Source organism: Diadema antillarum, unplaced genomic scaffold (assembly GCF_040938485.1).
Source record: "Diadema antillarum isolate AM-2024a unplaced genomic scaffold, OU_Dant_1.0 scf00000099, whole genome shotgun sequence".
NCBI lineage: Eukaryota > Metazoa > Echinodermata > Echinoidea > Diadematoida > Diadematidae > Diadema > Diadema antillarum.
The window spans coordinates 2,299,449-2,326,957 of NW_027270988.1; the positions used below are offsets into that span (position 1 = coordinate 2,299,449).

Below are 27,509 nucleotides of genomic sequence, written 5' to 3' on the forward strand. Positions count from 1 at the left end.
AACCGGGGTAAGAAATAACATTTACGACAGAAAATAAATTATTTGGTTTTTTGGGGTACTGTATTAATCTCAATTCGGCATTGAATTGTAACTATACTTGTGAGATGTTTGTAAAATACAAAGAATAATATCTCGTTTTGATTTATGTAAAGATATAGGTAAAAGGGAATATTATGAATGTTGATAAAGAAAATTTATTGCCAGAAATAATCATAAGTTGCAAGTGTTTCAGAAAAAAAATGGCGTCTGTTTGGACACCTGTTTGTTGTTGTTGTTGTTGTTGTTGATATGTCTGAGTCACGGTACTTTATTGGTTGATTTTCAAACTATTTTATTTGAAATATTATGATGTTATTTGAAATGTTATGATGCATTAGGCCTATGTATTCAGAGGAATATATGTTTGATGCAGGGTAATAAATATCACAGTGGGAAAAAAAAAACCTAAGTGTCGTTGTTTTTGTTTTGTGCTATTTTGTTTGTTTGTTTGTTTGTTTGTTTGTCTGTCTGTCTGTTTGGACCTGTAGGAAAATGATGCATGTGTAGGAACCTACCAAATATACAAATAGTTTGTACAGTGGCTTTTATACCCTATCACGTCATTCTCAAGTTCTACGAGGGTAACAAAAGTTTGTTTACACCAAAAAAAAAAAAATAAGTTAACTGAAATCAGAATAGATAATCTATTCCTTTCAGTCACTACGGATTAGACGACTATAGTAGGGCCTATAATATAATACACGTTCCTTTTTTATAGCTGGCAGCGGAGCACCGTTTATTTCCATGATCTTTTCGATAGAGCATTGTAAGCTACCATACAGCTTCCGTTATTAGAGGGATGACGTATGGTTTTGCGCATGCGCTGTTCGTATTATTCAGTACGCCATGTTTTTACCTGTGAAGAGGACGGAAGAACGCGACTCGTGAAAATGAAAGAATGGACCGGCTTGAAATGGATGTGAAAAGGCGGTGAAATAATGCTATTACTTTAACAACACTCTAAGAACACACTGACGAGGAAAAATCGAGGAATCAAACGGGAAAACGTCAGAAAAATGGCGCTCGAAACCCTGTTTGAAACACCCCTGCCTCTCGTGTCCAGTGAAAACAAAGAAAGCCAAAATGCTGGCTCTGAAAGGTCGAGTAGCATCTCTGTAAATTAATATTTGTATCACATATATTGTTTAGCGTAAGTACATACACATAAGTGTGGTAATTCAGTGATGTTTTGTGGATATTTTCTGCTAAAATGTGTCGCTCCCAAGTCTGGCTATTTCGGAGACATATTTAATGTATTCATGTGACGTCATGTTCTCGCGTGGGTTCATCCTTCAATCTGGATTGTTCGATTTCTTGAAGGGGTGTGAGACTTGCCTTTCAGCTGTTACTACACACACAGTCGTGAGCGCTAGCGAGTCGGCTTGTCATTTGGGCGACCTGACGAGTAGACTACGTGTATTGTCAATCGGTCATTCCTCACGTGCCAGCAGCAACAGCGGCCAGTACTTGTGTCATGGTATGGGGGATACATCGGGATGGGAGTTCGAGTGTGTGCTAAGATACTGTATGTATTAGCCTACATTGGATCTTAGGTGTATGTCCACAATACACCTGCACTCTGGGCAATATCAATAGGAAGATCCGTCGAGATTTTGGGAACGAACCCTGCCGCGCCAAATTCGTTCGTGCATGCTCTGAAATTTAACTTTCATCGTAGTAGAATAACAGTCTAACTCGGTTGGTGATGGGTTTGGTATTGGGAAATGTCATACCGTCTCTGACTAGATCTAGCAAGAATAAAAATCGTTCTCAACACGACTCGACCGACATAGGTTTATGAGCGCCACTCCATCCATGGCTAGCTTCGTCTTCACATACGCTTCCTACATCCTACATTCCTAGTCTAAGTAGAGCAGACCACTTCATAACACTCCATGGCATTACCAATTTGGACAAGATTCAACTTGGTTTGATGATAGTACTAATACTTAGGCTTAGTAGTGATGATACCGGTCGTTGGAAAAAGGTAAAGAAACCCTGAACAGTGTTGCTGGAGGGAACAAGCCTCCGGAATAATGTTAGACATCTATTCAACGTTCACAGACTAGACAGAAATTTATAGCATGAGGGAGGTCACCTCCATGGCATTTAGATTTAGAAACGGGGCATGTGTCCTTTGCAGACACATGTTAACAAATGTGAACATTTGAATTGGCTGTAGAGTCTATACAATACAAACAAGGCCGACATGCCTGCTGTGAGTGACAGAAGAGGTAGAACTAGAGAAATGACAGTGTTTATGGAGGACTTAATACTTTAACACATAATTTTGGGGTAGTAGTGGTTTTAAATAGGTCTACTTTATATTTGACTTCGAGTTTCAGGGGCAATTAGCACCAAACATAATTCAGTTTAAATGGATATAGGTCTAATCATTGATTAGTGGTACACTGTAGGGCCTACATTTAGTTTCACATTTAAGTTTATACCAATCTTCTTTCCCTTTTCCTTGAATTACATTTTCCCCCTGTCTTTTCTGTTTCCTGCTATTTCCTAGCTGTAGCTCTTCCTCAAGTCCAGAGTCTATTTCTTCATGTTTCTATGTTTCTGACATTAATTAAGTTACATTTTGTAGATGGCTCTAGAAGTCTGTATATATTATCAAATATTTGATGAAAATGAACAGAGTTCCCACCCCCTTCAGAGAAATACAGAAAGGAAAACAGTAACAGCACTGTGAAGATTAAAGGTCATAGCTATAGGTCCCATAATTTTGGAGCTTTTCCTCTGGTTAACAAACTCGTGAGGGAGTCTCCTTGAAGCTCTGCTAAAACATACGGTCCCAATGAGCCTGTTTTGATGTATCCAATACCACTTTACTACAGCAGCTGTAAAGTTAATATTGATATGTAATCAGATGATAACAGAAAACACTGAAAAAATCCACAAACCATCACTGCTTTCACCAGCTTCATGTGTGTCTTGTAGACATTTCCATGTATCAAATGATCAGATCAATGTTGATGTGTGAAAACTTATGTGTACACATATCTGTTGCGTGTTATGTTCAACCAGTTGTTCAAGTGCACAGTGCAGTAGGCCTACACAAGTGAACTAAATAGTCTTCAACACTGAACAACCCATTTTGAAGCCATGCAGGTATGGTCATTTAACTGTGCCAGGAAAGTCACAATTCCACATTCACCTTCCCTTCCCCCGTATAATACAGTAATCCCCATTCACAATGCTAATCCATTAGAAAACGTGTTGGTTTACACTTGTCATGTGCATTGTACATTGTAGAGTGGTCTGGAAATTCAGACTAGCCATCTCTACTGTATTCCCTCTACCCCCCCCCCCCCCCCTCCACTATTGTGCATGGACATCAAATGTGGTTTCAATAGATTGAAATGGGTTAACTTGAGTGTTCATTAAAAACATAGTGGTAACACAAATGTTGAAGCACACTACCTAGTTAATTACAAGAGCATACTATGACAGGTACTGTTGCATGAAGACTCAATCTTCTTGTATCCTCAAAAGGCCTGCTACTAGCATGGCTGTCGCACACAAGTGATTCTGTGTCTACTGCTTAGTCTTGCATTCTAGACCTAATTCCACATGCTGTTCAGTTATTGCAATACCAGGTACATGATGTACACTGTATGGTGGTGGCTAAAGCATAATGAATTCTTGCCTCTGGAAATGAAGAAAATCAAATAGCTTGCCTTCATTGTTTTTTATTTTTTATTTTTTATTTTTTTTTAAAGGAAAGGGGTTTTCACATGGACTTAATTTCATACCGCCCATGAGCTATTTTCTGAATTACAAATTTAAAAGTGAAGCAATGAAAGAGCAGGGAAGAAAACTTGTTCTTTTCTCACTTTCGTAAATTATTATTTTTATTTGCTATTTAATTCATCAACTAAGGATTTCATCTGAATCACAATTACTTTGAAAGTCATTACAATTTGTAAGGATCTCAATTTCCAATGCTCAATTCTCTCTACTAGAATTCAAGTTCTTGATACTACTTTTTACCACTTAATTGCACAGGAATACATGGTAATTTGCATCTGCACGTGCTAATATCCACATTTTATCAAGGAAAGTCTACCCATCTGTACTCACACAGTATCATTTATACAACATACAGAGCATATTGCATTCTTTCCCTTTTGGTCACCAACACATTTTTTATTTTTTTTAATTTTTTTTTTATGTGTGACAAAAACTTAACTAGTTTTTCAAACACATGATATCATGAATGAAAGTGAATGAAACAAATGAGAAGTAACAAAAAGAAGAAAAGAAATATAAACACTAAGACAAAAAAAAAAAACAACCCCAAACAGCCACCCCACAGAATTTAAACATTTTATTTTCTCTCTGTCTCATTCCCCCAGTCTATAATCCTAGCTTATGCATGAGAAACACAAAATAGACAGCAGTGAAGAGCTTTTTTATTTTTTTAAATAATTTTTTTATTGTCTACTAGGACTATGAGACGAATATTACAGGTGATGCTAAGATGTATGAAAAACAAGGATATCATTGGCATACCCTTTCCTATCACTTTACTGTAAATATTGTCTTCTTCCCCCCTCCCACCCCTCTTTTTCTTCTTTTTGATAATGTGTAGTCTACGTGCAACACCATTTTAGATATTAAGTCTTCAGTAATCATGGCAAACCTCAATATACAATATACCTCTACCTACACTGTACATGTACACTTGTATCTTTCACTTGAAAAACAGAGAAAGCTATAAAGGCTTGTTCAGTACCTTGAGAATTTGTCATTTTCTGCGAAAACAAAACAATGCAATAATACCTTTTTCTCTCTTTTATTGTCATCAGTAGTAGGATTTTTGTCTACTAATCTACTGCTATTCCTCCTTCAATGTATAGGATGAAAGCCCCCCCCCCCCCCCCCCCGCAAACAACAACAACAACAAAACAATAATGATGTTATAATGTCAATCATTGGGAGAGGTTAATGGTGAAGAGGGTGCAAAAGTGACAAAAGTATTCTTCCAGGACAATGTGATACTGTATGGGCATGCCAATTTGATTGTGCATGCCCAGCTTCTTTCTAATCCCTTTTCAATGTCGTATGGCATTATCTGATGTAATGTACTACACTTCATCTGTGACATACATGCCCTGCCAATATACAACAATTCATATAGGGCCTAAAGGTCCTAATACACACACACACACACACACACAAACACACCTACCAAACAAGCAGCAATTCTTTATGCAAGAACAAAACATGCACAGAGCCCTGTGACAGTGGCTTGCTTTGGCCAATATGTCAATGTAAAATGTCCTTCACCTCGTCATATATAGACCACCATCTAACACTTGACCAAGTCCAGTCCTTTTGACCATCTGCATCAATATTCATTCTCCATTTAGTCATAACTTCAAGATTACTACAGAAGATTTCTCAACCGTTCTGAATTTAGAGAAAAGAACCTGAATTTTGACCCTTTCCAGCTCTTGTTTCAGTAGGAGTTTCCTATTTTTTTTTTGATAATTTTATTACACACCTTTATGGGAAATGTGCTTTCTTTCCAATTTTTTAGTTAATCTATTCCTGTTTTTCAGTCAGAAAGGAAGGTCTGCCACAGTCATCAATTCCGGGATTATCAAAGTTGTTTTTATTATTATTATTTGTTGTTATTTTTTATATTTTTTATATCCTTTTTTTTTTTTTAAGGGGGGGGGGGTGATGTGTGAGTTATGTAGTTTACACAAGAAGACTGGCTGCGATTGCAGCTCGTTTAGTGAAAGAAATCCATCCGTGAATGAATAAATTAATGAATAAATGTCATTACTATTACAAGTCACATGCAATTTTTATTTTTATTTTTTTAACTGAGAGGAAGGCTCGGTGGTAATTATTTTACATGATTTATTCCCTTCATTTCATATCCCATGGACATTGTTGCAAGTTAATGCACTAACCTGGCATAGGGATCAGCAAGCAAAATGAACAAAGATCCTGAAAGAAGTATTTCTTGGGAATCTGTGCATCATGAGTAATTTGACAACGGCTGAGGTCTTTGGCTCTGACTGTCTCTTACCTTGAAGATATTATGATACCCTCGCTCTTAGAGTTTGTACATGTACAATACATGGCTTGAAAGGTCCCTGCAAGGACTGGGTTACATTGAAATGCCCAATATTGAATTTAACTTCACAATAAGATTGCTTAAGGCAAATACACGTGTAATGGACATTCAATGTACAAAGAACATCCGATAAAAACTTATACATGTTGCACCTGTTTCTGCAGGACAGTGGTTTAATTGACACCAAATATGTAAATCAGATAAGGTGATGTTGTCATCATGTATCAATTCTCCCGATGGCTTGGACAAAAATATTTGTTAAGAAACATTCTTTGTTTATCAGTTTCTCATACATCTTCTTTCCCTTCACAGCCATCACTGGCACAATAGCTCTAAAATAAAAATTGTTGCAAAAGGTGCAAAAGGATATGTTTAAGTTTTCATTCCATTGGATATGCAATTTTGTGAGCAAGTCCATGAGAGTCTAAGCTTTTTTGTTTTGTTTTGTTTTGTTTTTTTGTCAATGGACATTGCAGAAATGAAATTTCATAGAGGTGATGAATTAGATAATAAGACAGTGATTAAGTTATTCTGGTGGGTAGGGCTGTCTTCTTCAGGCATTTCCAAGCTTTAAAATGTGAATAAACTTTGAGGTTTCTGGAGATTAAGCCAGATGGATGAAAGGATTAGACTTTCTCTACTCTGTTACACTTGCTGTGAATCATCAGAGCTGAGCCCCAAAATGCCCTTTGACTTGCAAAATCAGATGGGATTTGTCAAAACCTTGAGAACTACATGTAATATGTAATTCATAATTGTGATTTGAAAATGAAAATATTTTTGATGCCAATGAAAGTCTTCAGGACTTTAGACACAGAACATAGACAGTGCTCTCCTATCCCTCTCCTTTTGTGTCATTTTTGTCCCGATACCTTCATTTTTTTTTCCTGGATGAAGTTTAAAGTGAAATATCTCACCTCATTCCAGGTGACTGATGAATAAAAAAAATCAGACAATGAAATATTTTTGTAGAAAGTCTCATCAGAAATGGACATAACACAACGAAGTGGCCAATTTTAAAGTTTTACAGATTTTTAATGGAAAGTGATATTGGTTGCAACTGATTATACAATTAGCTTAACAGACAATGTTATCAACCCATAACCCCCATTTTGTTCACAAATTCAGATTCTTTTTTTTTTTTGGCGTTTTTTAAAATACTTTGATAGTGTAATGACTTATACTCATTGTCTACCTGAAAGTCATTGCTAGGTTAAATTTGCTGCTCAACAAAAATCTTATTCATTGATCCAAGTCTCTCTTGCCGACTTGTTGCTAAAACAAAAAATTAAAGAGTAAAAAAAAAAAGACATACAAATGTACAGTCAAACAAACAACAAACAAAACCGTGACAATATCAAGGCCAGTTGGCATGTATGGTGAAAGTACAGTTTTGATATTGGCCTTCTCAATGAAAAACACATACAAGTTTCATAACTACCGGGTATCTTATCTTTGATAAAATTGCTAACGGTTGCTATTCCGTTTGATCCTTATTTCGGTTACCTTGATGCTGTATATCTTCACTTGAAAAAGATACTCTATCTCTTTTGACTGCTTTCTGCCCTAAAGAATATTTTTTGTTTTTGTTTTTTGTTATGTCATTTGTGATTTTAAGATGAATATGTTTTATTCTTTTTGTTTTGTTGTGGGCTAGGGTATTGCCAAGGAATTGTTTGTTATGCTCTGAATGTGTTTCGCTATAATTCCGAGTAATCTGCCTACCAGGTACCTATAGGTGCTATGCTAATATACGTAATGTGTTCAGCGTTTATTTACCTCTACATTTAAGATAATGTACAGCTCATTTGGTCTTCGAGCAGCGAAAAGCCCCAAAGTTTAAATCAGCATGGTCTTAATTTTGTTTTGTTTCAATAGAACTGAAGTAGACAGAAATTACTCTAAAATAGCAATGGTGAGAATAACAGAATTCTTTCAGGATCTGTATAAGCTTGTCAAATATATAAAGGACAAGAATATAATCCTTGTCAGAGGCAGTTACACACTGAAACCCAAACTACACACCCATCATATCAGAAATTCATTTCTGTGTGTTTTTTGGACGTCTCTGGTTGTTCGTTTGTTTCATTTGTACCTGCCTGTACTCTCTAAAAGCAAATGTGTCTGTGGTAGTACAGTGCAAGGTTTTCCTGTCTTTATCTGTCCCTCCAAAAAGCTGAGTGCCCTCTTGTGCAAATGCTAAGACCCAGTTTCCTTCATAGCTATTAATATTCATAACACTTCTAGGGAGCTGATTGGCGAGCTATATTTAGATATCCTGGATATCCATAAATTGCATGTAGATTTTTCTGTATGATCAATGGCGGCTGAAAGTAACCATTAGTTTTGTTTGAGGTGGAAAATGCTTCACATTAGCGACCTGTGTTAGTACTCTAGTAGTGGTACACATTCAGGGGGGTAGTTATTCATTTGCTAAATGTCACCAAGCTGGATTGTTTGAGAGCTCATCACACATTCATGAAGGCCCTTAATAGTTCTTATAGCAAGCCTAGATGGCTTATTACCAATGGGTGTGGCAAGTGTCTGTGATGCATGCTGTCAAAATACAGTACAATGAGTATGGTACATGTAGGCCTACAAGTTCTGGTACAGTACTTCATTAAATAACTGGATATGTGCTTGACTATTGCACCATATTCCAGAAGCCTGACTCATTTGCTGCACAGGTGGAGCATATAATCAAAACCACTTACAGTGAAACAAAAAGTATCATCATTATAAGGGGAATACTTGTAGCCTTGATACTAATTTAAATTCACAAAGACACTCTCAACTCTGTGACCGTACCGGTAATTATTATGATGGCACTTTGCAAATTAAAGGTATGATAGCCTACTGTTTACCATTAGGAGCAGTGACTTAATTGTACCAGTCATCACATTTGATGCATATGTGTACATGGTAGGTCAATTAAATCACAAAATAATTCTACCATATAAAAATGTTACCGGTACAATAAATCCTAAAATATGAGGAGATATCCATACTCTTAAACCATTACTGCTGTACACGGTTTATTCCAGAGATGATTTTGTTATTAAGTACCGGTACTTCTTGTTCACATTTTGTATATTTAACAATTCTGGTACTTGTACTTTAAATACTGATTAACATTTTTATATTGTTTCTATCTGTAACTGACATTTTAGAACTATAGTTTGAAGCACAAAAGATGTGTTTTTTTTTTTTCTGCAAATGGTAAATAAGACCCCCATAATGCCTTTAAGTTTATGATCCCAGGCAGTGCGTTTAGGTATTATAAGAATTAAATACTGCGCCAGACAAGCCAGTGATACTTGTGTAATGTATAAACAGAGCCCTAGCTACATTCTTTTATGGAAATCTGAAAATATTCGCACATGTCTACGTACCGGTACTCAATTTCAATAGAACATTTGACTTCAGACTCTGGGAACTGAATGATAAATTGAGTACCAGGTACCCCGGTACCGTACAGAGTACTGAGATTATAGGCCTGTATCTAAACATGTCTCATATTTGGATTTATCTAGCACAGCTGTGTTTACCGGTACTCTGTGATTTTATTGCCACCAATGGCTAAGCAATCATAAGGAAAGCAACATACAGTCCAAAGACCATGTTTGCCGTCCACTGTGTATCAGTAAACCATTAGTTGTGTAGGCCCTATATAAATGTATAATATGTTACCAGTTCTGCCACTTATTTGGCCAAAACCTAATAAGGTTCACTGATTAAACTGGGGCTTTCTATGTCCTTTATAAATGTATCCCCTAATGTCAGTTGCATCTAAACAGGGAGGATAAAAGATGAAATGACTCACACATACTGACTAATCATTAACATACCTTATGATAAATAATCTGATCTAAATGGCATAAATAATTTTCCACAGTAGGGCCAATAGCTTAATTGGCCCTGAAAAAAAAAAAGAAAGAGAAAAAAGAATCTAAACAATGATGGCCAAGGCCACCTTCATGGAATGCAAGTGCCCATTTATTTCACTTTCCCACAAGTGATCTGTAGTAGCCCTGAGTGGATGAGTGGATTTAGAGCACCCTCCTGTCTGTCCATGTGGACATAAAATGCTCTATTTGAATATAATGGTATTTATACATACCCTGCTTTCCTACAACATCATCCCAAAACCTTGTAGAACTATTGATATCCACCAGTGTTTCCACTGGCATGGGGTAAATAGACCCAGACATGAAACAATGTACCACTGTCACCCACTTCCCATCCTTTTTTACCTGTTAAGGACGATCTGACTCGTACATTGCTATATAAATCAAATGTTTCCCCAAATCAGAGTACCGGTACACCTGCCGAGTATACAATGTATGTCTTCAATGGGTTCAAATGAATTTTCACAGTCCCATGCCCTATAATTGCTGTCTTGACTAGATTGAATTACAGTACCGGTATTTCAAAATGGAAGTCACAGGGCCAGTCAAGGGATACAATGAAACTGATTGATAAGGCTGTCCTGATGTAAAATCTCCAAATTAGTGATCCATAAGGGGAAAATGAAAAATAAAAAGACCCCCTACAAGTAGATGGAGTGCAAGTTGTTAACATACTAATGAAAGAGGTTTGCCCTGACAAAACGAAATGAAGTACAGATCTCTAGAGCGGTGATACAGATTGCACTACCAGTGAATTAAAAAAAAAAGCTAAATAAACAAAGAAGAATTATTGCACTATATCTGTAAAAAAAATAAATAGATGAATAAACAAAGAAGAATCATTGCACTATATCTGTAGCAGATGGAGAGATTTTGTGATAACATTTTCAGCCAGGTAGCATAGTACAAACACAATACGTGTATGAATGAAGACCCTTCATAGTTTTAGATAACAAGGGTTTATTGCAGGGTTGCCATGTGAAATGTCTCTAAGATATTACATTTTGATATGTTAATCTAAAATCAGAAAATATGTACTGGTACTTGAAAGTCTTTTCTCCCCACCCCCCCCCCCCCCCCCCCCCCCCAAAATAGGTATTTGATTCATAGCATAGCACAACAAGCGCATTTTCCCCCAAAACTGAAGGACATGATTTTTTAGAATCAGATTTTTTTTTTTTTTAAATCTGGAGAAGTTGGCAGCTCTTTTACTGGTAGCTGCATTATGGCCAAATGCAATTAATTATTCTAACAATCACAGATATCCCTTTGAACAGTACAAATTAACAGAGAAACAGATGACCCTACAAAACTCATCCCATACTGAGATACACTGTACCAACATCTTCCTGCGGTTGTCCCCTACCACATACGTTACCGCACAAATACATGTACCGGTATTCAAAGATATGACCTCACTGATGTAAATGCAAAACAAAGCAAGTGAAAGCCATGAGTACTAGACAAATGAAGATGTAAAGAAATAATGAGGAAAGAAACAATCACAAAATGAATGAATGAAAAATCTATGATAACTACAGTATTTTGGTGCATTGAATTGAATGGTCATGCCTGCCACAATGCATGGGTAAGCACTATCTGGGCACCCGTCCCGCTTCATCATGAATATTCATCATCTACATGTATCCGTAATACCATGGAAATACATATTTAATAATAATACATAACATTTATAAAGCGCTTAATATCATATTTCTAAGCGCTAAAATTAGTAGGATATTTGTTTCATTTCCCGGCAGCGTTTTTACATTTCTCAGCAAAACTGAACATTTTTCCATCTCTCGGCGAGACGTTTTAACATTCCCCGTTGATGCAATTTTTCGAGATTTTTACATTTCCCTGCGATACGTTTTGCAAGTATCCAGCGTTCTGCCATTTACTAGTACAGTATCTTACTGCCTGATGAATATTCATGATGAAGCGGGACGGGTGCCCCAATAGTGCTTACCCAATGCATGTTTCCTTGTCTGCTTTCCTGCTTGTAAGTTTCAAAACTAATGTTCTTGAGACAGTTTATCTTTGGCTGCTTTTCATACCTTGACATTAGTAGGATATTTTAGGGGATCAGTTGTTTGATTTCTAATACATGTACAATGGGATACATTTCATATCTGTTCAAGACTTAGAATGTAGAAAATTTAAGAAATCCAAAGTCAGAATATCAAAGTTTGGTAAGTTTACTTTGCTTTCATATTGACTTAAATCACAAATCAAGGGTGGTATGTTTTTTTTTTTTTTTTTCAAATACAGATTGCAGAGAAATCTTTGCATTTAGCTTTGGGTATTGCAGATGTGATAGTGGATAATGATGATTACATCAATGCTGAGAGAAGAAAGTAACTAAATAACTCCTTCCCTGATTTAAGACTAGTGATCTGCAATTTTATTCTGAAGACTCTTAACCTACATTATATTTCCCCATGTTTATAGAGATAAAGCTGTTCATTTTTTTTTTTTTTTTTTGCTGCATAGTCATTCTGAATATATAGAAAAGCACTGTGAACTCCTCATATTTGTTGGCAAAGTGCCAAAGGAGTTTAAAGAAAACAGATAAACCAAAGAGAAAGCCTTCTGTCTTTGTATGTCCAGCTGTGATTTCAGCATGGTTGGTCTTCAAGAAGTTTTAAAATGATTGTACATTTATATCATTTCTTTCTGCTTTGTGTATTCAATGTCATAGCATAGATGGTTTGAGACATAGGCCTACTGTGTGCCAACTACCAAAATATTTGCATTTAATGTTTTATAATCAAATAATGTAGCATGGACTAAATACCACAGATTGTTTCTTTTGAACTTTTTTTTTAAATAGTACACGTTATTATTACTTTTAGTACCTCTCACTTCTTAAACAGATGCACTTGTCTGGTTTAATAGTAGACATCCAGGTGTTTTGTTTGATTCATTTGTATCTACAGAGCATGCAATTTATTTGCACATTATTTCAACTTACATTTCTCATGAGAAGCAAAAACTTATGATTGTATTTTTGTTGTAGTTTTCTAATTGGATTGAGAATTATGACCTGTATGGCAGATGTTCTCTGCCCAATCCTTTGACATTAGATTCAATTAAGAATACTGAAAACTAGATCCCACTTACCTCACAATGGAAATACAAGAAAAGGGGATATTTACCAATCAACTAAGAATTTTAGCTGTTGTCATGATAGCCCCAATTATCGTTTTGGTCTCTTTTTATCAAACAAAAACACACAAAGCTGGGCACTAAAGTCAGGTGGTGCTTGTCAATTTGAATTGTTTCCCTGAGTCTTAATTGTTGAAACATTAAACTAATTATTTGGCCTGCAAATTTTCTTGTTTCTTCGTACAGGAATCTGGAAGAGGAAGGAGAGATTCTGGAGGATGGCGAGTTGAGCGATGGGGGTGAAGGGGAGGCGGTTGCCGAGCAACATGAGATGGAGCAGGAGATGGGCGACTATGAAGGCGGACCACCGGTAGAGCATGAAGAAGAAGGTGCATATTATACAATACAGTATAAGCTGTTACTTTTTGCAGCTGATGAGCGTACATAAAAACAAAATAATCAGTTTTCATAAACTAAGCTTATCTCATTGAAAGTACACTGTAGATAGATTTATAAGCATCGTTTAAAATATAGCGTAAAGTAGCACTCTTGTCTTTTTTTAATATTTATCATTTCAATGAAAATGAAAATAATTTAGAATTGACATCATAATGCAGAAATTTTGCTCTACAAAAAAGATACCAATAATTTAATTCACCCACCCACCCCCACCCCCCCCCCAAAAAAAAGAAGAAATTGGAACAACAACCTTTTGGGTTCTCAGCTGACGATATCTGCTATTTTAAAATCTCTCTTCGCAGAGGAGAGCCCACGCAAGAGTAGACGGAGAAGGCGCCACCATGATGAGGAGGCGGAAGAGGAGGAGGAGGACGATGACGGAGAGGAGGAGAGGAGACGACGAAGGAAACGGAGGAAGGAGAAACACAGCAGCAGGTCCCGACACCACCACAAGAAGTCCAAGCACCGCAAGCGACACCGCTCGCACAGCGAGGAAGAAGCAGGGGTGAGCATCCATACTGTAAAACACGATATTTTCGCGGTATGAAATTTTCTCTGATTGGAGCAGACAGCCTTTTCCATGGCATGAAATCTTCGTGAGTTGCCTCTAGCATTCAATCCATATAGTGTAGCCTCCCAGGCCCCCCCTTCCAGATCTCGGCCATCGACCGCGCAATTGCGACGAAAATTGGCACACACATTGCCCATGATGTAATCTAAAATACCATGAAGTTGATTTTTCAAAAAATGATTATTTATGCTAAATTATGCTAATTTATGCATAATGATGCATGAAATCAAACTATTTGGTATAAATAAAGTAAAGCTCAAAGCAGGCACATTTTTTGTGTAAATATTCTTTTTAGTGTCCTTAGCAAATGTAATTTAAAAAAATTGTGATATCAGAAAAAATTCTTCACTATTTTATTGTTTTTTGAATTTCTTATGTATTTCTCTGTTTTTTTCTGCTTTATGTTTTTCATTTTTTTTGGATGAAATTTGTCCGCGACATTGCTCTGAATAAGAAAATATGTTATTCATTGATTTTAATCAATAAAACACCAAAATAATCATGCTTTTATGAAATTTGCCTGTAAGCACAGTTTTCATTGAAATTGTACACAAATTCACATTTTTGAGCAATTTTGGGTCTGACATGCATGTACATATTTATGCGTAACTTCGGAACCGCACACCCGGGCGTCGCAAATTTGGTGTCAAGAGATGCGGGAGACTCGAAAGAAAAAGTCATGAAATGTCGCAGCGATAGCTTTTTGCAATTGCGATACATCGCGCGGAATGTCGAGTGGGGGGCCTCGGAGGCCCCCCCCCCCTGCCTAGTTAGGGTTAAGTGCCACTGCACAGCAGGAAGCTGTGTGACATAAACACAGGCCTTCTCAATCATTGGTAAATTGGGCGATTTCCAACATGCATACGGGTGGAAATGTGCTGCTTGGCGGAGGTCTGCGCTCTCCGAGTGCTTTTCTATTCATTTCCCCCTCTGTACACTTTTCTTGGAAACAGAGTGCAGATGAGGAGCAGGATGCTGAGCAATCTGGGAAATTCTTGGAGCAGAGCTTTCCCCCCAGGAAGAGACGTTCCATGCACCGAGAGAGGAGGAGACCCACCGGCTCTGACCCCGACGACTGGCCTGAGCAGGACGCCCCCATGAGGCAACCATCCGAGGAGGCGGAGGAGGAGGCGATGTTGGCGGAGCGAGCGGGGTCCAGGAGGCGGACCAGGAGGGGCTCGCGCGGCGGGAAGAAGAGGACGGGCAGGGGCGGATCGGTGGCGGCCGGGGACCCCTGGCGGATGGGTAGGGGGCCCATGCATCCAGACGATGATGGGGACATGGAAAGAGGTGGCTATGGAAGCTCTGGAGCTGACTCGTATGAGGAGGAGATGAGGAAATACAAAGCATACCAAGAAGGGTGAGACATGAACTCAATTACCTCCATGTTAACTGACAGGAAAGGATAATTATCCACTGGATGTTGTAGAGATGTGGTTGAATAGATTTCATAAGTCATAGTTTGTTTGGTGGGTTGCACTTGTTGAAATTACATTAGTTCCCACATCTTAGAGAAAACTAGCAAAACTACAGTCACTATCACACTCTATATTGCCCATTGGCAGGGCTACACACTAACTTGATTTTTCTACTTTTCAGACCTGTCTGTCAGACCAGTAGGTACCCATTTTTTCCATGTCTTACTGGTATAACAGTGTTTTTTACTGGTAAGGGAGTGTTGTCCCAGTGCCACTGTGCAGTATTGCCTTTGGATATAGGCCCAGTTGGGCAATGTAATCGAATCAATGATGTAATTCAAGTGTATTTTCGATGTAGAATTGTCATGTGCCACACAGGTTTCAGAGTGTGTAGGTACATTTTATCCATTGCCAGAATCAAGGTGGGGAAGGATAAGATTAAATAGTAGTGGTATAATTTGTTTTCCTCAGGAGTATAATTCTATGATAGAAATGAGTGTGTGCTAACATAGTGAGGATATTTATTCTTATGTTTTGAGATCGCCTTTACATTGCATTTGTCATCAAGAAGCACCCATTTGTGAAGCTCACTATCTGACATCCCGCTTCTGTCACAGGTACGTTGATGAAGAGTCAGAAGAAGAAGACGTCCATGTCCCGCCCCCTGTACCAGTGAGAATGCCCTCAATGAGGGGGAGGGGCCGTGGTCGAGGAAAGGGGCCACCCGTCGGCAATGTGAGTGAAGCAGTTGCCCTTTAATCCAGGCTTGTTCCCGTTTTTATTTTAAAGTCAATTTTCAGGCTTTTAAAACTAAAAAAACTGACAAGCATTATAAAGATATTCTAAGATGTGCTTGCAGTTTATCCCGTTGTAATTAGATAGGAAAGTGTATCGTGAAAAATAGTGTTTATCCATACGCAATATCAAATTCTGTGTACACAGAGCATGCAGAATATGAAATTTTTTGTCTACAACACATACATAAACCCAAATATGACACACTTGAATTTTATGAGTGAACGACACATAAATTGCATATTATTGAGAGTATAGTTTAAACATTGTTCATATTGGTAGTAGATGAGCGGCTCTCTTTTACTTCCCTCCAGATGTTATCAATATGTAAGTGGTGCTAGGATTATTTGTTTGTTTGTTTTTTTACATTTTACTATGTAAAACAGAGCATTATTGCCGAGAAGCTGAGGAAGATTGCCAATGCTGCCAAAATGAAGGGGAAAAATCGTCCGAGGCCGAAGGAGCCGAGGGGCGAAGAGAAGATGATGTTGCATCTCATCTGCAAGTTCTACCTGGAGGGGCGATGCAAGAAGGTGAGTTTCCAGTGCCTCCAATGCCTACCTTCCCCAAGTCACCCACCTTGACCAAGGCAGTAGCCGTCATGTGGGATGTCCTGTGTTTTAATTACTTGTTCTGGGCCCCATTTTATCAAAAGGTAAAATCGATTTTAAATTTCCTTACCACACAGGCTGCCATAGACTATGATTATAGACTATAGATTATGATAGTAGAATAGCTTGGTGCAAACACTAACTAGGATATACTTGTATATAGTGTACATACTTTTCAACTGGCATCTTTCGGTAAGTACGTACTATAAAAGCGTTATATTGTGAAATGGGAGAATATGAACATGTCATGAACAAATGCCAATGGCCCGGTCAGTTTTAACCCCCAGCAAGTATTTTCACAAACACTGCTGACAAAAATTTAGGGTTAGGCAATGGTTTGTTAAAAAAAATAGTGTCCTATATTTCTTAAACATGAGGAAACTAGGTGTCAAAGGTATGCTAATGCTGCTAAGTGAAATTAGAAAGTGAATATTACTTTTTTACAGTGTTAGCTGAGTTCTGACCTTTTGAAATTATCTGCCCACTTTTTCTTGTACTTCTTTGTCGTGTTACGTTCTTAGTATATTGATGCAACATGATATAAATTTGCTGAGAGTCATGTAGTACTCTACTTGATAAGGTGACTGACAAGCGCCCTCTATTGTTGGCAGGGAGAGAACTGCACATACAGCCACGACCTGAGCCAGCAGAGGAAGCAGGAGCTGTGCAAGTTTTACGTCAGCGGCTACTGTAACAAGGGTGACTCCTGCCTCTACATGCACGATATCCTTTTTACACCGACCACCGCTGCTGTGCGGCTGACTAAGCCCCTCCCACTATACATATAATTAGTCAGAAAGTTGTGGAGTTTGTAGCATCACTACGTCCTAAACTCTGCATATCGTAAAAGTGGACATTTTCACGCATTTCATGCAACCAGAAATAATAATAATAGTAGATTTTTATAGAGCGCCTTTTCCACTGGATGCAAAGCGCTATGACATGTCATCCCTGGTCGCCATAGGAGATAAAATATATACAAAATACCAGGCAGTGACAGTATAAGTCCAGTGCACATAGAGGGACATCAAAATAAATAAGTCTTCAAGTTTTGTTTGAAATGATCGAGTGTGGGTGAAGATTTGAGAAGAGGAGGGAGCTTATTCCACAGCCTAGGAGCAGATATTAAAGCACACAAATAATTGTGCTTGCTGTGCGTACCATTACTTATGTTATGATTCCGAAGTATTAAAAACATTCAAATTTCATCTTACTGGGCCGAGAGCGAAAAATTACTCAAGAAAATATCCACTCTTACAGTATTCTATCACTAGTGCAAATAGTCTTTGAAAGTATATGTGAATCTCCAAAAGTTCATGTCTTTTGTATGCCAAACTGGGTTTTGTTTAAACTCTATGCAATATGTCTCTCTGATTTTATTTGGTTTATTGTAGGCAGAGTGAACATTCTTAGGAATTGCACTGTCATGCATTGTTTCAATGCACGGGCAAAGACAGCAGTATTAAGGACAGCTCCGAAATCAATGTTATCAATGTTGACCATTTCTGGATTGGCCCGACCACCACCTGTTATTCTAGTCCCGGTCCAGACCAGACCAGACTAGACCCTGCTACTGATGCTGGGCCCACCAGCTCCCAAAGACTGGGCTCCCCTCCCTGGCTCCAGATACAGTCAAACATGATATCTCCGCGGCATGAATTTTTCGCGAATTGGAGCCGACGGCCCTTTTTGTGGCCTGAAATTTTCGCGAACTGCCACTGGCATTCAATGCACATAGTGTAGACAAGAACTTTCGCGTACATTTTAATTTCGCAAATCTTGGCGCCCGCGAAATTTGCGAAATTAAAATGCATGCGAACATTCCTCGTTTTACAGTAATACATTCCTTGACTCGATGCTCACAGGAGTTCCCGTGCAAGTACTTCCACACCGGTGCAGAGTGCTTCCAGGCAGATAAATGCCGTTTCTCTCATGCTCCTCTCACTCAACACACTGAAATGCTCCTTGAGAAGGTGAGTGGGCTGACAGCTTGTATGATAGGCTGATATGGCTTGCTCCTGCAGCAATTGCTCCGGTCTTATTTTTGGCAAGAACTTACTAGGGTTAGGGTTAGGGATGTGATAGGGTTGTAGGTTCTGTTTGATGTGAGGGTTAGGATTAGGATGAGGGTTATGTTTGTGGGTAGAATTTATGTTTTAGTGTGCAGATATTTCATGGGAGCAATTGTCAGAGGAGCAAGTGTCATGGAATTGTTGGTTGATTGTTTTATATGTTGCATCCATCATTCTGAAATCTGTATGACGGTCTATGAATAAGTTACAGAACATAAACACCTCCAAAATCATTCAGTGTCTTCACCAACCTAGTTTGTTTGGGAAAATATATTATGTGTGTTTTCTGTAGTTCATATGTTTGAGTCAATGGATTGTATGGAGTTCCAAATATATTATATTAGCACTGCTTTTGAATTGATGAGTGTGATTTCAAGTTTATTTAAGTTTCTGTAATCTTCTTATCAACATGAACACTCCAAGGAATTTCAGAGAATGATTGTTTTGATAAAATTGTTGCAAGATTTTATTCTGTGGCATATGCATTATTCTCATTTACTGCTTTGGACATTTACTACATTTCTGAAAATATTTGCAAAATTACATGATTTATATGTGTCATGTTGTATGGTGTGAAGTCTCAAAGATACATGTTTTCTATGACCCTGCGTCACAAGTATCTGTAATGGCGACACTCGCCTTGGCTTTATCGAAGACATTGCATGCTTCACGTTTGATTTCAATTTATTTCAGTCCCTTGCAAGCTTCAACAACCACGATGACCGGCCCCCATCAAAGACCAAGGGACTGCTTCCCACTCCCACAGACACCAGTAAGATCCCCTCCCTCCTCGACATCGACGTCGAGCCCATCAGCAACATGATGGAACAGGAACAGGGAACAAGACAGTGAGTAGCACGTTGAGGCCTGAACTTGATCATTTTGATGCCATAATCTTTCTGGAGGAGTTCTGTTCACTTTAAGTCGTTGAGGGCAAGCTGATTTTGCTATAACGCACATTTCCCATAGACACCTCCCCGAGAATACTGTAAAACGAGGAATGTTCACATGCATTTTAATTGCATGAATTTTGCGAGGGCCAAGATTCGTGAAATTAAAATGCATGCGAAAGTTCTTGTCCACACTATGTGCATTGAATGCCAGTGGCAGTTTGCGAAAATTTCATGCCGCGTAACAGGCCGTCTGCTCCAATTTGCGAAAAATTCATGCGAATATACCATGTTTTACAGTACCTGGGACAATACTTCAATGAGTTAATGCTACTTGATAAGTCTGTCCATTAGTACAGTACATTAGCAGTAATTTTGCACAGGAAAGATTGACCATACCATACCATATCAGAAGGTAGGATTCACTGTGTTTCTCTTAATTTTAGCCTCTATAATGCTGCATGTCATAGTGTAACAAACCTTTTACCATTTACAATGTAGCATACCCTAAGTCTTCAATGAGTTAATGCTACTTGATAAGTCTGTCCATTAGTATAGTACATTAGCAGTGATTTTGCACAGGAAAGATTGACCATACCATACCATATCAGAAGATAGGATTCACTGTGTTTCTCTTAATTTTAGCCTCTATAATGCTGCATGTCATAGTGTAACAAACCTTTTACCATTTACAATGTAGCATACCCTATTAAGTGAATTGAAGTCATCATATTTTCCTGTGCATTCTCAAGCATGGTATTGGATAAAACAGAAACAAAACAAAAGCAGAGACAAAATCAAGATCGAGAAATGGTAATTTGTGACTAAAGTGTATCAAAACTGAAATTCATGTGTTTGCTTTGAGAATTATGTGTAGCATGTTAGTCCTGTCTCTGTCAGGGTTTCGTGTTCATTGACAGCCAAATCAATACAAATACTTTTATATCTATTTTGTATGAGATCAAAGCAGCTTTTCCCAGATCTATAGTCATCTGTTCTGCAAGACTTTAGTCAAAATTCCATCGTAAGATCTACTCAAAGCTAACCCTTATGAAAGAAGGAAACTTGTTTTGACCTGAAGCAGTGAGGTACATACAGCTGCTGCAGATTTGTAGTCTTGTTACAGTATTGGATGAGTAATGAAAAACACATGATTATGATGATGTCACTAAAAATCTAACATTGACATCACAATAGTCCTAGTGTTTACACAATAATGTCTCTTCAAACTGTCTGTATGCTTACTATGTGAAAAGCTCTTTTTTTCTTGTAACTTGCTCCCCCAGGATGTCCTTCTATGGCTCAGAGAACACAAACTTTGAGGACATGGGAGGCCACCATCCCAGTGATGCGTACGGCGGGGACCAGTTCCAGTCTCAAGACCAGTACCAGGATCCGTACCAGGACCATTACAATAGGCCCAACATGGAGCGCTTTGGGTCCAGCCAGGACCCACGGTTGTCCCAGGGCCAGGACGGGCCAGGCCCCGGAGACCAGCAAGAGCCTAGTGTCCTGGAGGTCACTCCCCTACCTAGCTCACAAAGCGAAGACAACTCGGTTGCCTCAGACAGAGGTAATGTCCAGGACTGAATCTATGAAATCTTATGAAAGCAATATTTGCATGTCCCCATGGCTGTAGTCACAAAGAGTAAAATTTCAGCAAATGTAATGAGAGAAAGACAGGGTTAAAGGTACTAGCCCACATTTGCAAACCCACGAAAATCAAAACTGCATAAAACAGGTCCAATATGACTTCAAGTACAAGTTATAACAGTAACATACCTCACCTGTTGCTCTTTGTCTATACCATTCGATAAAAGAGAGAAAATCATCGTTTTAAAATCAATTTTCAAACTGGGTCGACCCGACCCAAAATCGAATTACGAGCGCGGGCTAGCTACGTACATGTAACTTACACATGTATCGCATGCATGTATAGTACGTACATGGACCGGAGCTAGCGAGCGTTATACGCATGCATACGGTGCATTTTCATTTATTTTTATGAAAGTAATGGAATAATTGGAACGAAATTTTGCACAGGTGTTACTGCAATTATACCCAAACTCCATGCTGACTATGAGACCAATTGCTGCAGGTTTACAAATGTGGGCTAATACCTTTAAGGCAGCATCAGTCTCACGGGTAATCAAGTTAAATGTGTAGAAACTAAATACTTTTTTGTTTTGTTTTAACAAAAGGCATGAAAACAATGGCTGTAATCGATATATGACTTAGGGCATAGTAATAAATGTAAGGTGTGAATTGTGTATGCATTAGAGATCGTGTAGTTACACTCATAATCTTGTACACGCTATATATGTAAAGCATGACTTGTAGTGACATACAAGTTTTAAGTGTGGGCCAGATAGTCTAGATCAACTGAATTGAATAGACCTCATAATTTTAATCTCATCTGAAGAGCTATAACATGGTTTTACATTGTATTCAATTCAGTTTATTATTTTCTTCTTGGTTACTATTATGAAAAGCGTCTACTATAGCCGTCATAAAGAATAAAACTCGAAATATCAAATACAGTCAACTCTGCATAAGTGGACTGCACACACATCGACTCATTGAAAATAAAAAGTCCCAATTTACATTCATAGCCTATCGTGTGTTTTTGCCTGTGCACACAGAAGTCAAATATTACTTGATTGTTTTCCTCAGTCCTTGCCCAGATTGACTCACATGGAGTTGCTGACCGTATGCTCCTGAGTGTAGGAATGCATATACAGTGGACTCCCGTTATAACAAAGTTCTTGTGACTGGCAGTTTTCTTTCACGATGTCGAAATTTTGTTATAACCGAACAAATAGCAATAACAAACATACAACGGATAATGTTGCGGCCTGAATTTTTACTCTGTTTTAACCGGAATTTTGTTATACCCATGTTCGTTATAACAGGAGTGTTATAACAGGAGTGCATTGTAGATGTAATTGAAAGGCTGAGCGGAAACAGCAAAAGAGAATGACAAAGTATCTACAGTATATGTCTGGCCCATTTACTAGTCAAAAGGCATGCATAAAACATTGTGAGTTGCTGTCGAGTAATGGATGTACAATCTGTAGATGCCAAAGTGACCACTTCTTCATTTCCCCCTCTCGCTCTCTCTGGTCTATAGATATGCCTAGCAGTGAGTTGCAGCCCCTGCAGCCCAAGAAGACTCTATTGGCAACCCCAGCAGAGACCAGTACTACCGACCTCTCTCTCAGCGAGGGAGCCCAAAGCGATTCGGGACTAACCGGCAGGGCGCCACCACTCGTCCAACCTCCGGACTCTGAACCTCCTTCCCGGGAGTCCGCGGCAACGGAGCAGGTGTCCCAGATCCAGCCGCCGCCTGCCACCATTCCGGCCCGGCAGAAAGCATTGCTCATGAGGATACAGCAAAAGCAGCAAGCTGGGAAACAGGATGTTGAGGCCAACAATGCTGCATCCGAAGAGGGCAACAAGACTAATCAAAGTGAGCTGCATTCATTTTTCTTCTTCGATGTCTCATCCAATTGGCAGTCACTTGCTTGTTCTCCCTACAGATTGCAGAGAGAAATGCAAACAGATAGATAATTGAATTTAGCAAATCAGTAGAAAGGCAATTAACAACTTGATATAATATCCTGTCTTTTTGGACAAAACGTGAGTATTATTACCCAAAATTTAAAGCCTTTTCAAGAAACAGAACCCTGCCTTTTATTGGGTATTTGCTTAATACAGAACAGTTTTCAAATTTGTTAATACTTATAGTTAATAGGTATTTAAAGCTAGTTTTTATCTCGCATCATAAGTAAAGATGTGCAAATATAGGCCTATATGCTGACATGTACCTGTGTGTCGTGTTTATTTGATGTGACAATTTCGGTAGTTATTGTCTGATGCATTTTGTTCAGGTCCCAAGTAAATTACTCTGCAAATGGAAATAGATTTGAAAGGTCTGTATAATTTTTATCTTTCAGCTAATGACCAGTTATTCCACCCCAACATTCTCGTAATGGTACTATTTATAATCAATATAAAATAAAATGGTAATGGTACTATTTATAATCAATATAAAATAAAACAAAATAATTTAGCCTGACAGTAAAAAGAAATGCTTCACAATGTATGATTAAACAAATACCTTCTTGAACTTGAACAAGAAAGTCTTTCAAAAATGATGTCACACTTTCAAGCTGCTGCAGTAAAAATCAATATATTTGTGGTAAATCTTTGTCCTGATTTCATTACAGCTCGAGTGGATGATAACTGGTATTCAAGTGATGAAGAGGAGGGTTCCAAGAAGCGGCGCAACTCAAGGGCAAACAGCAATGAAGATCAGCAGCCAAAGACCTCCAGCCAGGACTCCAGTGTTCCTGGGCTGTCAGCTGAAGCTGTCAAGAAGTTGTCATCCATTCCGCTGCCTAGTGCCCTCGCCAACCTGTTTGCGGGGAAAGCCACAAGCAGCGCGCCGGCTAGTTCGGGCAATCAGGTGACCTTCAACCTCCTGGACTTTGTCAAGAAGGGCCCTGGGACGATGAAGCCCGCCCCCATCACCCCGTCCTCGCCCAAGGCAGAGATCTTGGACTCACCCATGTCACCAACTAATGAGGACTTCCGCCTGATTGAGTGCGTCCGTGAGCCAGGTCGGGAAGACCCCAGGGCAGGACGACAAAAGAAGGACAAATCTGACATGAGATTCAGAGTGCTGCACTGGAAGGACAATAAGTACTCCATCAATGACCCGGAGGACCGGCCGTCACTGCCTCCCATTGAGCTGCGCACGCCAACCGAACTTAAGAGCCAGCCGAGCTATCCCAAAGGTACTTTCCAACAGTTTGAGTCAGGTGGGCAACAGCAGCTAATGCCGCCAGCCAACTTGGCTGCATCACAGGGAGCGATCGACCCAAGAATGAACCGTCCCCAGGACCCAAGGCTGGCCCGAATGCAGGATTCGCAAGGAATGAAGCCAGAGATGGGTGCTGGCGGTCCTCCAAAGGATCCCCGTATGAACAAAGACCCTCGTTCCTTGGCCCAGAGCTTGCAGGAAGGTGGACAGGCAGGAGATACCCCTCCCATAGCTCTCCTGCCTACACCTGACGAAAGTCTGAGACTACTTGGACCAAGGCCCACGGGGCAGGATGGGCTTCTGCCATTCCCCCCACGAGGGCCATTGAAACCAATGCCGCCCATGCCAGACCCACGATTCATGCAAGGACCACGGGCGAGAGGGATGAGACCTCCTTTTCCAGGACCTCATGGGCCAATGGCTGGATTTCAGGACATGCCTCCACTGGACATGAACATAGGACCACGCGGTCCCCCATTTCAAGGACCAAGGCCCCCGATGGGTCCAGGGCCCAGACAGCGGTTGCCGTTCAACAGGCCTCCTCTGGTCAGGCAAATGTCTGACATGTCAGTGGGTGCAACGGGGTATCAAAACTACCCTAGTGGACCAGGTGATCAACAGAACAACAGATTCCGAGGACCTGCACCTGGAGACCCTCGGTCTGCTCCAAGTGATCCTCGGAGTGCACCAAAGGACCCCAGAACAGCAGAGCCCAAGCAGGCCTCACAGGACCCAAGGGTATCCAGACCACCTGCCACCGAGTCTCGCGATCCAAGACTAGCGACGACAGAGAGTCGTGATCCTCGCCTGTCCAGGCAGACGAGCAGCGGCAACCCCAGTTCAGCTAGTCCCATGCGGTCAGACAACCTGCCGGCACAGGACATAGATGAGAGAGTCTCTGCCCCTCCGCCGCTTATGGATGTTGACCAACGGCAAATGGTGGGCAGTCGCAAGCCTGGCCTGCAGGGCTTCTCGATCCCCAAGATTCAGCGCAGGCCAGATGGGTCGGAGAGTGCTGCTGGGGAAGGCGCCGAGAGTTTGGATGCCAGCGGAGGGATCGGGCACCGCAAAGTGCCGAGTGCACACCACAGCCAGCCACAGTCGGTATCCTCATTCGACGTTGGTGGTAGGATCCGGCCCAACTTCCCCATGGGGGATCCCAGAACTAGCCGCAGCGGGGCAGGGCAGGATTCTCCTCCCATAACCCTCCAGATCCAGATCCCAGGGAATGGGCAGGGGGATGGTGATATGGCGGCGGCCATTGCACAGCTTGCTGCCGAGCCAGAGATACAGCTGAAGGATATGTTCAAAACACAAGACCCGACGGCATCCCCATTTTGTTAGCTACAGCTGAACATTATAATGAATTTCAAATGCACTTCTGTGTTGTGTCTGTTTAAATTCTTTTCCTGCTTTCATTGTTAAAAAGTACTTACACCCCAAGCAATGTATATAACTACAGATGATGTGCTAATACTAGAGGGAAAAATTGAAGTAAAGCAAAGTCCTGCTTGACCTGAGAATAAGGTGTTGATTGTTTTCCAGTTTGCTTGTGTTGAAAGTCTATATATCACCGCAAAAGTTTTGAGAAGAAAATGACGCAGAATGCCCGGAAAGACTGGCTGGCTGTAATTTGAGTCAAGAAATGCAAGTGTAACAGTGATAACTCTATGCAATTTCCAACTCACTTCAGTAACAAATCGTTAACAAAATGCTGACATAGTGATTGGCAGAGAGTTTGCTCTGTCTGGAAAGCAAGTTTCTATATGTGACCGTGCACCTCAAAACGAACATAAAGTCGCACACACTGATTTTGCGTAAGGACTGAAAATAAGTGAAATGGTTCAACCTAGCCGAACTTGACTTTTTCATATTTTCCGAAAGAGCGGGTCTTCTTTTACATTATGCTAAAATTTGGTATCATAAAACGGGTAGGAAAGTATGTGTTTTTGGCAGTTTATCTCGAACGTTTTTGGTAGAATAGTGTGATTAGGTGCGTCTTTAGAATCCCTTTTTCATTTCTGAAAAACCTTGTCCACACTCTTCACTTTCAACTCTAATAACTTTTGAAAGGACAGTGCTACTGCTTTGAAAGTTGGCATTAATTATGGACAGAATGTGTTAATGAGGCATGCTTAATTTCAGTTTAATTTGATAATCCTTTCATTGTTGTTACTCTGATGGTTTACTTCCTGTTTTTTTGTCCCATTCATCGCACAGCCAGCACGGTTTGGTAAAGATTAAGTGCTTGAATAGACACTGTACTTCAGAGCCTCTTTTCTCAGTTCACACTTTTCCGGAGTTTGTGCTTTCTTTCCAATATTTAGATAGGTTAGGAGAGTCTATTTGATTTGAGTTATACATCATTTTAAAGCTTAAAGTCTGCTCTTTCAGAATATGGTCTTAACTGAAAATTCATGTCTGGCGACTTTTTGTTTGTTTTGAGGTGCAGGGTCACATATATAATAGAAAATTTTGAACAAATTCATGACTGCATCTGGGAAGTTGAGTATTTTGAGCTACCTTCCAACAAAATATGCTTAGGGCCAAAGTGAATGTTTGAAGAAGAAGAAGAAGAAAAAAGTGGTCATAAGGACGATATGTTTGCCAAAATGGCATGGCAGTTAAATGACTTGGAGGAAGCATGGTTGAAGCCGTACACTCCATTAAATATGAATGTACCGTATCAGAAACAAGAGAAGACATTTGC

At 39.6% G+C, this 27,509-nt stretch overlaps 1 protein-coding gene across 1 annotated transcript; it reads left to right on the top strand.

Annotated features, from left to right (window-relative positions):
- The first annotated feature begins 878 nt into the window (after nt 1-878).
- On the top strand, nt 879-26,548 carry LOC139718780 (uncharacterized). The gene is made up of 12 exons (XM_071630244.1): nt 879-1,138; nt 13,405-13,547; nt 13,920-14,122; nt 15,142-15,548; nt 16,224-16,341; nt 16,788-16,934; nt 17,624-17,764; nt 18,878-18,985; nt 19,778-19,932; nt 21,261-21,547; nt 23,105-23,443; nt 24,204-26,548. The coding sequence occupies exons 1-12, from the start codon at nt 1,056-1,058 to the stop codon at nt 26,141-26,143; spliced, it is 4,071 nt and encodes a 1,356-aa protein (XP_071486345.1). The 5' UTR covers nt 879-1,055; the 3' UTR covers nt 26,144-26,548.
- Nucleotides 26,549-27,509: the final 961 nt, after the last annotated feature.